The sequence below is a fragment of the Lathyrus oleraceus genome, chromosome 6, assembly GCF_024323335.1.
Source record: "Lathyrus oleraceus cultivar Zhongwan6 chromosome 6, CAAS_Psat_ZW6_1.0, whole genome shotgun sequence".
NCBI classification, from domain to species: Eukaryota; Viridiplantae; Streptophyta; class Magnoliopsida; order Fabales; family Fabaceae; genus Lathyrus; species Lathyrus oleraceus.
Genome location: NC_066584.1, coordinates 181407055 through 181420583, shown reverse-complemented (window position 1 = coordinate 181420583; position 13529 = coordinate 181407055). Strand labels below are relative to the sequence as shown.

General features: G+C 30.0%; 2 protein-coding genes across 2 annotated transcripts; one reads left to right on the top strand and one right to left on the bottom strand.

Moving 5' to 3' along the window:
• Positions 1-520: 520 nt before the first annotated feature.
• Positions 521-1069, top strand: LOC127094637 (uncharacterized mitochondrial protein AtMg00810-like). The gene has a single exon (XM_051033445.1). The coding sequence runs from the start codon at positions 521-523 to the stop codon at positions 1067-1069; it is 549 nt and encodes a 182-aa protein (XP_050889402.1).
• An 8257-nt stretch (positions 1070-9326) lies between these two features.
• On the bottom strand, positions 9327-13097 carry LOC127094636 (uncharacterized). Its single transcript, XM_051033444.1, has 9 exons — positions 12861-13097; positions 12661-12763; positions 12405-12571; positions 11934-12244; positions 11206-11723; positions 11068-11163; positions 10746-10964; positions 9750-10607; positions 9327-9649 (listed from the first exon to the last, which is right to left on the bottom strand). The coding sequence occupies exons 1-9, from the start codon at positions 13095-13097 to the stop codon at positions 9327-9329; spliced, it is 2832 nt and encodes a 943-aa protein (XP_050889401.1).
• Between the last annotated feature and the right edge of the window lie 432 nt (positions 13098-13529).

The following is a 13529-nucleotide window of genomic DNA, read 5'->3' as shown; positions in this document are numbered from 1 at the left end:
GTACAAAGCTCGGTTGGTTGCAAAGGGGTTCACACAATCATATGGGGTGGATTATGAGGAGACTTTTGCACCTGTTGCGAAGCTTAATTCTGTCTGGGTTCTACTATCTTTGGCAGCAAATCTAGATTGGCCCCTACACCAACTAGACATAAAGAATGCATTTCTAAATGGAGAGTTAGAAGAAGAGGTATATATGCAAATTCCTCCGGGACTTGAATCACCTGGAACCGCTAACATGGTGTGTCGACTTCGCAAATCTCTATATGGCCTCAAACAATCACCAAGGGCATGGTTTGATAGACTAACAAAAGTTGTCAAGCAAGATGGTTTTGTTCAATGTCAAACAGACCATACCATGTTTGTCAAGCACTCTTTGGATGGGAAGATAGCTTTGTTTATTGTCTATGTTGATGATATCGTAATTACGGGAGACGATGATGAACAAGTCAACCAGTTAAAGAAACTTCTAGCAAAAGAATTTGAAGTCAAAGACTTGAGATAACTCAAGTATTTTCTAGGGATGAAAATTGCACGAACAAAGAATGGTATTTCAGTTTCTCAAAGGAAGTACACTCTGGATTTACTTCAAGAAACAGGTATGCTTGGATGCAAAGCTGCCAATACTCCCATAGAACAAGTAAAAAGGAGTGAAGATGAGAATTTACCAGCTAATAAAGATAGATATCAAAGTCTAGTCGGAAAACTAATCTATCTAACTCACACCATACCGGTCATTAGTTTTGCTGTAAGCATGGCTAGTCGTTATATGTCAAATCCAACTGAAACTAACATGAGAAATGTGAACAAAACTCTCCAATACCTGAAAGGTACGCCAGGCCGAGGACTTTATTTTCAAAAGAACTCAAATAGAGGCATTGAAGTCTACACCGATTCTGATTGGGCAGGATGTTTATCTGACAGGAAATCAACTATAGGCTACTGCACATTTGTATGGGGTAATATGGTAACTTGGAGAAGAAAGAAACAATCTGTTGTGGCTAGGAGTAGCGCAGAAGCAGAATTTAGAGCTATGTCACAAGGTATTTGTGAAGGAATTTGGCTTAAGTGAATGCTATATGAGATCAAAATTCCTACCAATCACCCCATGAAGATATTATGTGATAACAAGGCTGCTATTAGCATTGCTAAGAACCCGGTACAACATGATAGAACAAAGCATGTGGAGATAGACCAACACTTCATCAAGGAGAAAATTGATCATGAAACTATAAGTGTTAATCATATTCCATCATGCCAGCAAACTGCAGACATTCTAACAAAAGCCCTTCCAATGAACATATACGAGAATATCAGATCCAATATGGGTATGATAGACATCTACCACCCAGATTGAGGGGGAGTATGGAATAATCAATACAGAATCAAATGATTCTGTTTGTACAGCTCATTAAGGATTAGGATTAATGTAATTAATTAGCTATTATTTCCTGTTCTTTTCTGTAATTAGAATTAGCATTCATGGGAAATTAATTCCCCTGATTCTTAGGTCAGATTTCTCTTTCAAATCCTGCCTTATGTAGTCTATAAATACAACATATGTAATTCTCATAAAACATAAGGAAATATACAATATATTTCTACAAAAAACAACAAGCACCAACAATTTTTTCACACACATGTCGCGTACTAGGAAACAAATAAAATAACAAAAACCTGGCCGGAGAGACCTACCTACTCTGATACCACAATGTAACACCCTAATCCCCGACTCGACATTTAAACAAAATAGTTTGAATAAAATAAAATATTAGAGCGTCACCAAAACTTAAAACTTCAAAAAACCAAATAGTCATGTAAATACGCAACAAAATTAAACAAAGTCCAACATAAAGTCTCAACAACAACTCCAACAAAAAAAAACATCACATAATGAAGGAAGACATATCATCCCCAGTGCTACATATCTGAGCGGCTCCTTTAAGACCTAATGATAAAATCTAAAGGGGACATAGACGCCATCCCCTACTCAACAACTACTCATGTACCTGATTATCTGTATTCCCAGGGAGCACACACGCCACAATGTAATCCCTCTCTAGATTACTAACTCAAAATGCCATTTAAGGCCATCATAGTAATTCCTCTCTGGATTACTATACTCAAAATATATTTTCAAAAACAAATTAATTATTTATCTCAAAAAGTAAAGTTATGTTATTACCAAATATTCTCAACTCATCAAATTACTCAAAATAATCCAAAAAGTCTCAAAGACTAATAATTTTCTCAAAAAGTCATAATTTCTTAAAAACTCATAATTTTTTTTCAAAAGCTCATTATTATTATTGTTTCGGATCATCAGCAGAGTAATGACAAGCAATTTCCTTAATTTACTCAAAAGTGACCTTAAGGTCACCTAAAAGACTCTAATGTCATAAGATGCTCCAAAATGTCACCGAAGGGCTCCCTGACTCCAAAAATTCAAAGAAATGTTCAAAATAACCTTCGAATACTCCAAGAATACTTTAAAGTATTCAATTATTCTAAGGGTAAGATTCACGGGTGATAACTCTACTAAGGACATAGCAGACGGTTTTCCTCAAAATTATTTAAAAAGTAACCTTATAATGTCAACAGTGATCCAATCTCAGTTCAAGTGTATCCCATATTCTGATCTCCAACCCTAAACAACTAAAAAATAACTCTAACAACTCTATAATAACTCTAACCAAATAAAACCGGACCCTTAAACTCATAAAAAAGGCAATAAAGTATCACAACACTCAAAATTGCTCAATACTCTGGACATTGGGATAAAATTATGAAACTCTCCAGTTTAGAATTTCTTTAAACCTCTTTCCAATTCACTTAGTTGTACCCCAACCGGAGTTACGAAACTACAATTCTATTCATTTCAGTTTAGCCCTATCGCGACAATTCTTTCATGAACTCTAAAACAGAATGTCTGACTTCAAAATAGCACAAAAAATTATATGCTCATGATAAAATTTTGAAACTTTCCAGTTTGAAATATCATTAAGCCCTCTTTCTAACATAACTAACAGTTTCCTAAAAGAACTTACGAAACTTAAGTTACACGTGAAACATGATGACCAACGCAATACTGAAATTGACTACGTCTCTAGTATAAAAACCATAAAACTGCTACTGTTGTAGCGCCTCTAAACCCAAATTTTCTACTTCAAAAGGAAGATAATATGAACATGTATATAATGACATGATCTATGACATGTTAGTATATGAGAGAAGAGATGGCAGAAACACCTGGATCTATTGAGTAAGTTTTTCGTTGACGGTAATCTTGAAAGCTAGAAGACAAACAACAAACATATGTGGCTTGTATGGTTCTTCCTCAATTGATACTCCTAATTGCTTGAATACTCTTTAGATGGAGATAAGAGATTAATTGCTTGTACACGGTATATTAGGGACCATAACCTATATATAAGGTGATGACCAATTAGGGTTCCCATTATTCCAAAATTGGCCATCCTCACATCCACTCAAAAAGTGATGACCAATCTCCCAATTGAGAAATATATTTTTAATAATTATATCACAATTCTTTAGGCGTGCATCCGAATTCTATTTATCTTTAGATTTCAACTTTACAATATGATCCACCCTGTACATCAATAATCAGACCACCGCAATTGTTGTCACTGACGTATGACGTGACAAAACCCCAACGACCACCACATCAATGTACTTGATGACATAGATCGATATGGATGAGTGACATGGAAATTTCATGTAATGTGATCTCTGAATCAATGAAATTCTTATATGTCAAGTCTTTGATTAGTGAGTCTTTAGCTTAAATTCTATATGTATATATTATAGTTTCAACAATAATAACTTATAAGTTAACGAGCCTTTTAAAATCTATTGTTGAAACACTATATGACTGTCTTACAACACAATATAACTTGAGTGGTATTTCAAATCCTTATATTGAATTGCAACTGAATGACATAAATGTGTACCTTCATTTATTTTGTATTAGAATATCTATTTGACATCTAACACATCGGAGTCTAACATACTGATGATCTCCCCATTGTCCGATCTCCGATTTGTGAGCACAAGCTCTTTTGTTCTCTATAAAAATCCTCACGGTTTCCCTCCTTTTTTTCCAACAGTTCAATATTGATTTGTTCAAGTGTAAAGATTTTTCATATACATATAAGAAAAATCATATATAAAATACTTACAACCATAACGTAAGAAAATACTTAAATTTTCAATTTTCCATGTTTACTTTAAGGTAGTTATAATTGAGGCCCAATAGTCTAAATTAGTAATTGAAATATCCCAAATATTATTGTATTTCATGTTGAATATGCTTTCAACCTTATTGATGAAACTCTTTTGTGATATTCGAAGGGTATCTTGAGAATAATCTCTAATTACCAAAATAGCTTAATACAAAAGAGGTTTTTCCAAGATCTTTCATCGCTAAATTTTCATTAGAGATTTCTTGGTTTCACATAATAAACTATACTATTTTTCACTTAATACAATAAAATTGACATGTTATATAAGAAACATAAACTTACTCCCACCGACTTTATAATACCCATATTTTTTTTCTCTTTTATTCATCTCAAAACCGAATGATAAAACCAATTTTAGAATACTCATCATAAAATCAAATAAGACAATTATTATCATAATATTCATTTCAAAATCAAATGAGACAATTACCTTATGAAATATTGTGGTATCACTAATGAGACAATTTCATTAACTCATAAATAGTTTTTATCTGTTCGAAAACCATAAACTTTGTAACCATTGACACAAAATTTTCTCCAGTTGCACCATATTGTATTTCTTAATGTCTCCATTAAGAAACACTAACTTGATATCCATCTTATGAAGCTCCAAAATTATAACAAGTACCAAGTGTCACAACTATCATAATATAGTCTTTCAATCATACCAAATAGAATTTCTATTTTCAGTCAATTCTTTATGACACTTGATGCTCTAATTCTTGAGAATGTTGAATTTGATCTTCAAGAATTAATTTCTTAATTTAATTGAGAGAAAGAACAATAATATCCGTATGAGGGTCCAAATTTTCTATATAAATAGCAACTATATGAATTAAGTTAGAACCAATTCTTTCCCACTCAATTTTGTACTTTGATCATATCTCTCCCCCAAACTCAATATTCTCGAGACACATTACAATATTTGTCTCAATATTTTTTAACTTGGGACTAAAGTTTATATTTCTCAAACTTTTCAAGAATTCTAGATTATCACAAGTCAGGACTGAATTAACTATAATAATATTTAAATTTAAAAGACAAATTGAATCCATAAAAAAAAAGTTATCATAACCAAATTGTCTTTTAAATATAAATTTTGGCTTATAATGATAATCTAAAGTCATCACTCCAATGAGAGGGTGTCTCGTTATTACCTTAAAAATACCTTAGATTAAACAAAGAAAATATGGAAAAATTTGTGTTATCTTAAATGATATCAAAAATTAGGAAATGTCATACTTTATGATCCTTTATTGATCATATGTTAGATTTATCTTAAAAGATAACAAAATGGAGCAAAATTTACTCACCAAAATAACAAATTTACCATTGATATTAAGTCTTTAAGCAATAAAATCAATTTTTAGTAGTATTTATTTTCAATGGTCAAACACTGACAATTAATATTTATAAATAATAAATTCATACAATTGTCACATGCTTGCATTATATACGTGAGTACAATCAAATAAACACTTAAAAAATTTACACTCATACAACATCATTATTAATATGTGAATAAATTATTATATAGACATTCATCTCTACTTATAAATTAAAAGACTCTAAACGGTACTCTCACGCATTGGTCAAACATTAGTAATAATATATATTCTCAATGATCAATCATAACCACATATGTGATTCCAAATATATTTAGCATAATATATATTAAATAACATATTTCTCGAAGAAAATCAAAATTTTCACAAATACTTTTCTTCCAAAAAAAACATAAAGTTATTATTTTGAATCAAAACTTTATCATATAATTTGCAAGTTAAATTCAAAACTTTATTTGATGGTAACAAACTATATTTGAATCAAATCTAAAATTTGTGATATATATCACATTTCTATATTTAATTTCAAATAATAAAAAAAACTTTATTTCAAATATATTTCTTTGGTTTTTATTTTATAAAAAATCATGATCAAAACAAATATTTAAGATTGCAATTCAATTAAGGACCAAACAATTGCAATCATCCATGAAAATATCTTTATTTGAAAGAACAGAAAAGAGCGTACATATTAATTTATATGGAAGAATTTAAACCATACAAATCGTTTCAAAACAAATATACATGCAACCATAAACTTTGTACTATCACAACGATTTAACAAATAAAAGAAAACATGCCCAGATATTATCATAAAAAATTAATGTCTTGAAAAATAAAATTCACACAATCATGAATTTCAAATATATATTTCATAAATTTCAAATATATATTTCATAATCGCATATCCACACAAACTCCCCTCTAATCACGCCAAAGACCTAATTCTTCTATTTAATTAATTAAACTATTATTGAAATTAATAAATATTTAAATTTAATAAATATTTAACTCAACAATTATTTAATTAGGAAAATATATATATTCTACTATTTTATCTTATCACCAAATAATTAATTATTTTTAATTATTTTCAGTAATCCCAATAATAATATTGATCTAATCTCTAATCTCATAACCCCGATAGTTAGTAAATTATCAAAATACCCTATACTCAAAATATAAAAAAATATAATATAATAAATAAATCACCCAAATAAATAAATAAAATACTCTAATTTTAAATCGAGCTGTTAGTGGAATGGGAGATGGAGCATGTATCCAAAGAAGGAACAAGGTTCATGAGATGAAACATCTATCTCCAGCTTTATCTGAAAATGCTTAGCTGCATTTTAGTGGTTGTAAATATAGTTCAAATAATTTCAAATTTATTGAGAAATTAAAAATGAGCGTAAATTATTGATTATTTAAGGACCAATAGTATCCATAATCAAGTTGATTATTTGAACATTTTTGGTTTTTTAAATATTTAATACAACTTTCTATGTGGGTGCCTTAAACATATCGTTTAGGTGACTCAATAATCCATTTCCCTTAATATAGTTTTTTAATTAAAATTTTCTAGTCAGATAGTTCTTATTGGTAAAATGATCACAATTTTTTTTTCCTTCGTTTTGTGAAGCCACTGTATAAGTGGCCACTAACTTCAGCAATATATTTTATCTCAAAATAAAATAAACCAAACATTTGGTTTCATGTGCAACAAATTTTTGTTTTTAAGTGCAACAATTTGAATGAATAGATAAAAGAAGCAACAACGAGAACCACACTCAAAAACCAGAATTGAGAATCACCAACAATAACGAATAAGATTAATCGCAAACAAACATAAAATCATGATCACAATGCAACAGCGGGAATCACAAAACCAAATAAAAACACAAAAACCGAGAACTTAGAATTCAAAATCACAAATAATCAACAATCCATAACACAACCAAGAATAATGATCTTAATTCCTAAAGATAGAGAATTGGAGAGACAAGAACAAGAGACAGCAAGGACCCACAAGCAGCTACAATCAAGATTTTGATTTCAAAGGAAACGAAAAAACAAGGATAAAAAACACAATAATAAATTTCAAGAGCATCTATTAGAGTGTCAATGTCGTTGAACAAAGCCAATATAATTTTTTTTATAAATTTGATCGAACCTTATGAGACCATGTCACAAATTTACAACGATTAATCATAAATAAATGAGGTGTGCAAAAATATGATTAAGTAAATCATATCTTCAAATTGAATTGTTTTAAATGAGAAATAATTAGAACCTTTAGTTAAAATCCGACCGATCATTCAATCCGTGTGTTTATGGATTCAAGATTTAAGGGTCGGATTAGGGTTTAACCAAATTCAGACCGTTTTTATTTATAAAAATATTTTATATTTTAAATAATATATAAAATAATAATAAACAAAAATATATACTTTTTGAGACAAATAAAATATTAATTTATATAAAACTAGTAAAGGACCCGTGCGTTCGCACGGGTCGCGCAAGTGCAATAATTTATTTTAAAAAAATTAAAATATAATATTTTTTTTTGTTTATATATATATATATATATATATATATATATATATATATATATATATATATATATATATATATATATATAGTTGGATCAACGTACACAAATTTATTGCATAAGAGTTTTTTTTTAATGTAATGGATGTTAAATGATCAATAAATGGGTTCAAAAAATTTCCACAAATAACTTTTTCCAGTTTGGGACATAATAAAGTAAAACATTATTAATTTATAGTAATATAATTTGCTTAATTTTTTTTATACTATATTAAGGAAATAATCAAAAAATATAATACAAAAATATTTTTACAATTTATTGGTATATTGATATACAATAAACATTCCATTGTTAATGTTATGAATAAACATTCCATTTATCATTGAGATTTTGGACATAAGAAATAAAAATATATTTATTTAGTAATTGATGAAATTTTCCAATCTGTTACTAATTTGAGGTATAAAAGCGCAAATATTAACCTCCATAATAAATGATTATTTAACCAAAATACATAAACCATGTAAAAGAAATACCAGAACCTCATTTGTTTTAAAATATAGTAATGAATACTACCAAATGTTGAAATTAATTGCAATTGATACAGTAAGGTTTAATGCAACAAAAGATATTGAAACAAAAGGTTCACAATTTTAGTTAAAATTGTGAGAAATAAATCCAGCAACAAAAATAATTTAACTTCGTACAATTCTTTGGTCCTTAAAAAACTGGGTTTATACAAAACCTGCCCGCAACCTTTTAGGAAGTGATGATTCATTACCCTGTAAAAAACAATTACATCCATATAAACAAATATTAAAACATAATGTATATTTTATACAACTCATTCAATAAAATTCTAATAATAAACAACGACATTTGTTGATATAATATAACTAATGAAAAACTTACGTTCTATAAGTTTTCAAAAACTTCTTTGAACACGACGTTTGTTGTAGAATTCAATGGATGGTTATCCTTGTCATGGATTAATATCTTAAGCCATTTTTTACTTTTGACCCTTGATATTGCAACATATAGTTGACCATGACTAAATACACTTCTAGGCAAATACAATCCAACATAATCGAATGACTGGCCTTGAGATTTGTTAATTGTCATAGCATAACATATAGTTATGGGAAATTGCCTTCTAGTCATTTTGAATGGTCACGAAGATTGTGTTGGAGTCATATCCATTCTTGGAATATAGATAACCCCTCCAATATTCTTTCCAGATATAATCTTTGCCTCGATAACGTGGTTTGCCAATCTTGTAACTATAAGTCTTGTTCCATTGCAGAGACCTTCAGGTTGATCAATGTTTCGAAGCAACATAATAGGGGTCCCAATCTTCAATTTAATCTTGTGGTTAGGTAGACCGGAAGTTGTAAGTGTATTCAAAAATTCTGGGGTCAAAACATCAAAAGCTTTATTTCCTTCACCGTCAAAAGTATCTACAGAATCTGAACTTAAATATTCCTTTTCTTCACCTTTGGGAAAATTTTTGAAATTTTATTATTATAAATCTATGTTAGTACATATAAATATATGAATGTATCTATAAATATGTTTACAATGGATAACGCATACCTGGTATGAATCCCAAAACGTATTGATTTATGATGTCAACCGTTTCAATTATTCCTGCCAATATAGCTCTTGATTGCAAAAATTCTGGATTCTTGTAATTGTTAAGAAAATTCGGATATGTTTCATTAACAATGGCTTCTAGTGGATCATCATAGTTATAAATTAAGAAATCATTTGGAATAGGAATATCCGTGTAACCATCGTTAGGTTCTTCCAATTTCCCATCGCCAACTTTTAATATCCAATTAGAAAACAATTCTAATTCAGATGTACTTGAAGTATTGCCGGCTTGTTGGAGTCGCATGTTCTTTGTAAGCTTCAGCACAACACAATGATCCCAGATGTATGATGAATTTATTGTAGAATGTATTATATCTGAATGGCTGCCCCTTGGTACAACTGGTAATATTTGCCGAAAATCTCCACCAAATACAATTACTTTCCCTCCGAATAATTTGTCAGAATAATTGGAACGCCCCATTATGTCTTTAAGGGTTTTATCAAACGCTTCAAAATAAAATCTGTGTGCCATTGGAGCTTCATCCCAAATTATCAACTTTGCCATTTTTAGTAGCTCTGCACGATCACTACCTTTGTCGATATTACATGTAGAAGACTCCATTGTAGGTATTGGAATCTTGAACATTGAATGAGCCGTTCGACCTCCTGGAAGTAGTAGTGAAGCTATGCCCGATGAAGCAACAGTTAAACAAATTTGTTTCTTTGATCTTATGTAGGAAGCTAGAGTTCTCCACATGTAGGTTTTCCCTGTGCCACCGTATCCATACAAAAAAAATACGCCTCCTTGTTGATTGTTTACTGCTTCCATTATTCGCTTGAATACACCTCTTTGCTCATCTAATTTAAAAAAAATACATAGCAAACATGCGGTGAATAAATTAATTATACATTAAAAAAAATTGTAAGATAAAATCATACTTTAAAAGTTAACTTTATAAAATTATGACAAAACTTACAAACATTTAACATATTTACCTGTAAGATTTAAGAACAAATTATTGTACTCTTGCAATTGTTCGGCTGGATTGTAACTCCGCTCTTCGTATATGAGCTTATTTCCCAACTGCTCAACCACATATCCACTTGGATAAGGCATTCCAGCAAATTCCTTTAGACTTCGGCTCTTCCTTTGAAGATTTCGTTCAATCTCAATTAATGTTAAATTCATTATCTCTTCATCCGACAACCTCAAACCTTTATACAATAGTAATTATAAGTGTAAACTATAAAACAAATTTACTTTTAAGAATCAAACGAATAAATATAATAAAAATTCACAATATAGGAAAAATAATACCTCTATTGTTTGCAATTCGCTGTTGAGCATATAACATTCCATCAGCTAAGAGATGACATGTTTTACTCCATACATGTCTTGGCCTGTTAATGCTGCCTGATAATAACATGTGAACAAATAGTAATCTCAAATATTGACCTGAACCCCAATGATTTGCCTCTTTAATAGCTGCAATTAATTCTCTATCATCGCCGATAAAACCCATAGCAAAACAGGCATCCCGGAAAGTATCATATTTTACGTTATTCACTGTTTTTATATCATTATAACTGCGGGGGCCTTTGACATGTGTGAGCATCAATCTAAGATAGTACAATTCGCCAGTTGTTGGAGGAACCCATATAAGCCTACCAATTGTGTAACCTTTTTGACGGGGTTTCCATTCTCTTTTTTTCTTAACATAAACAAATTTTGAAACAAATTTGCTGTAAGTTAAATTTTGTGCTTCAGGATACTTGCAATTTGCTTCGAACCATGATGTAAACATCGATTCAGTTACACTTGGTTTTTCCAGAACTGTATTGATACGATCAAAATCAGTGTAATATACCGAATTTTGACCTTCACAATGAAAGTACAGTCTCTCAACAGCTGGTTTTCTACCATGGATTGGAAAGGAGAATATCCTCCAAGATGCTTCACTCGGAGAAACGTACCTACAAATAATATAATGAAAGGCAATGGATTTAAAATTAATAGAATGATTATTGTAGACAAAATATATAAATTTTATTATAACACATATAATCAAAACAGTGTACATATAAAATTTTCTACACCATGCATGTAAAGAAAAATTGCACACTTTTAGTTGAAATAGATAAATTGCATGACATCATATTTCAAGTGATATATTAGAAACGTACCTACAATCAATATACTGTTTGATCTCATCAATATTCTGCGGCTGGTTGGAAGTTCCATCATCATTCGGTACAATGGCGGCGGTGATTCTGTCGTAACCTTTGTTGATGTACTTGAATAAGTACTTAATTGATGTACTTTGATTGCACCATTCCATGTTTATGTGAGCTTGGTACTTTGTCAACAACTTTGCATTGTATGGAACAACATTCCGGTTATCGACTTGAATTCCATTCTTAAGAACTGTATGTCCATTGTCCCTTCTTCTATATACCGGAAACCCATCTTGATCAACAATTGTTTCGAGCTGAAACTGTTTTGGATTATATTTAGAACATTTTCCATCTTTCATGCACGGTGAAGATCGATTTGCAAATATTTAGAACATTTTCCAGAACGTTGTACATTCGAATTTGTTGTTGGAAATTTTTTGATTCACATGATTCGTTGTCAAACAACAGATGTTGTAGAACTTTAGGAGCGGATTTTAACAAAGGTAACTGAACTTTTCCTGATCCACAACACATGGAAAATTTAGGATTGGACGCCTGACGACATTTGTTTTTCCTTTCCGAATACCACATATTTGCACCATAATATTGACATTCAATGACAGGATCCCCTATATCATAATACCCTCCTGATCATCAATAGTATTTAATTCATATGTTAAATGAGTTGTATTTCATAATAATAAAATATTATTTATAGTAAATCATTTTAAAATACCTGATGTAATTTCAAAAGTTTCCATAGCATCTGTTCCATTAGACATTTCATCTTCATCAAAACTTGAATTTGTTGCATAACATTTATTGCTGAACTGTAACTCCTAATTTGGTAATGTTTCTGCTTGATATCCTTTTTGATATGATATTATTATTGGTACTTGGCTTAGTCTTTAAGGACGAATGAAGTTGACGACTTACTTCAACGTTGGCTATACCACGACCGTCATTTAGTATGTTTGGCGAAAGTTCTGATAGTGGTATCCTCAAAGCTGTTGAGTCATTGTCGCGTCTTTTATCAAATGTACCGTTTTCTTTTAGAGCAGTTTTCAACCTCTTAGATTTCTTGTCATCAATAACACTCTTTCTATAAATTCTGGCTTTTGCAGCATTCTTCCTCCTCAAAACAGTTTTAAAATGTAATTCTTCATCTACCATTTTGAATATTTTCTATTATAGTACTCACTCAGGCTCTATAATTCAAAATGATCATACTTGATCATACATCTGAAAAAATTACACATATATAACAGATATTATATATCTTCATCATTATAAATAAAACAAAAGATATATAATTTTATAGTGAATAAAAATATCAAATGTTCACCTGATAAAAAACATAACTTACATTGCCATGGCTTTATTTGAATAAAGTTTTCTTACAGCTTTTGCTCATTCAACATGATAAGTTCATTTCTTGAATTTGGAACAATACTTGAAATGCTAATATATAAGGTACATGTTAAGAATGGATCATTTCCATTATATATATATATATATATATATATATATATATATATATATATATATATATATATATATATATATATATATATATATAATGTAGGTTTTTATCTTTATTGAAAA

Coding starts and splice junctions, on each gene's coding strand:
- LOC127094637 (XM_051033445.1), top strand. CDS start 521: ATGAAAATTGCACGAACAAAGAATGGTATTTCAGTTTCTCAAAGGAAG.
- LOC127094636 (XM_051033444.1), bottom strand. CDS start 13,097: ATGGTAGATGAAGAATTACATTTTAAAACTGTTTTGAGGAGGAAGAAT. Junction 12,764..12,860: donor GTGGTATAGCCAACGTTGAA/GTAAGTCGTCAA, acceptor TTACCAAATTAG/GAGTTACAGTTCAGCAATAA. Junction 11,164..11,205: donor GGCAAATCATTGGGGTTCAG/GTCAATATTTGA, acceptor TGTTATTATCAG/GCAGCATTAACAGGCCAAGA.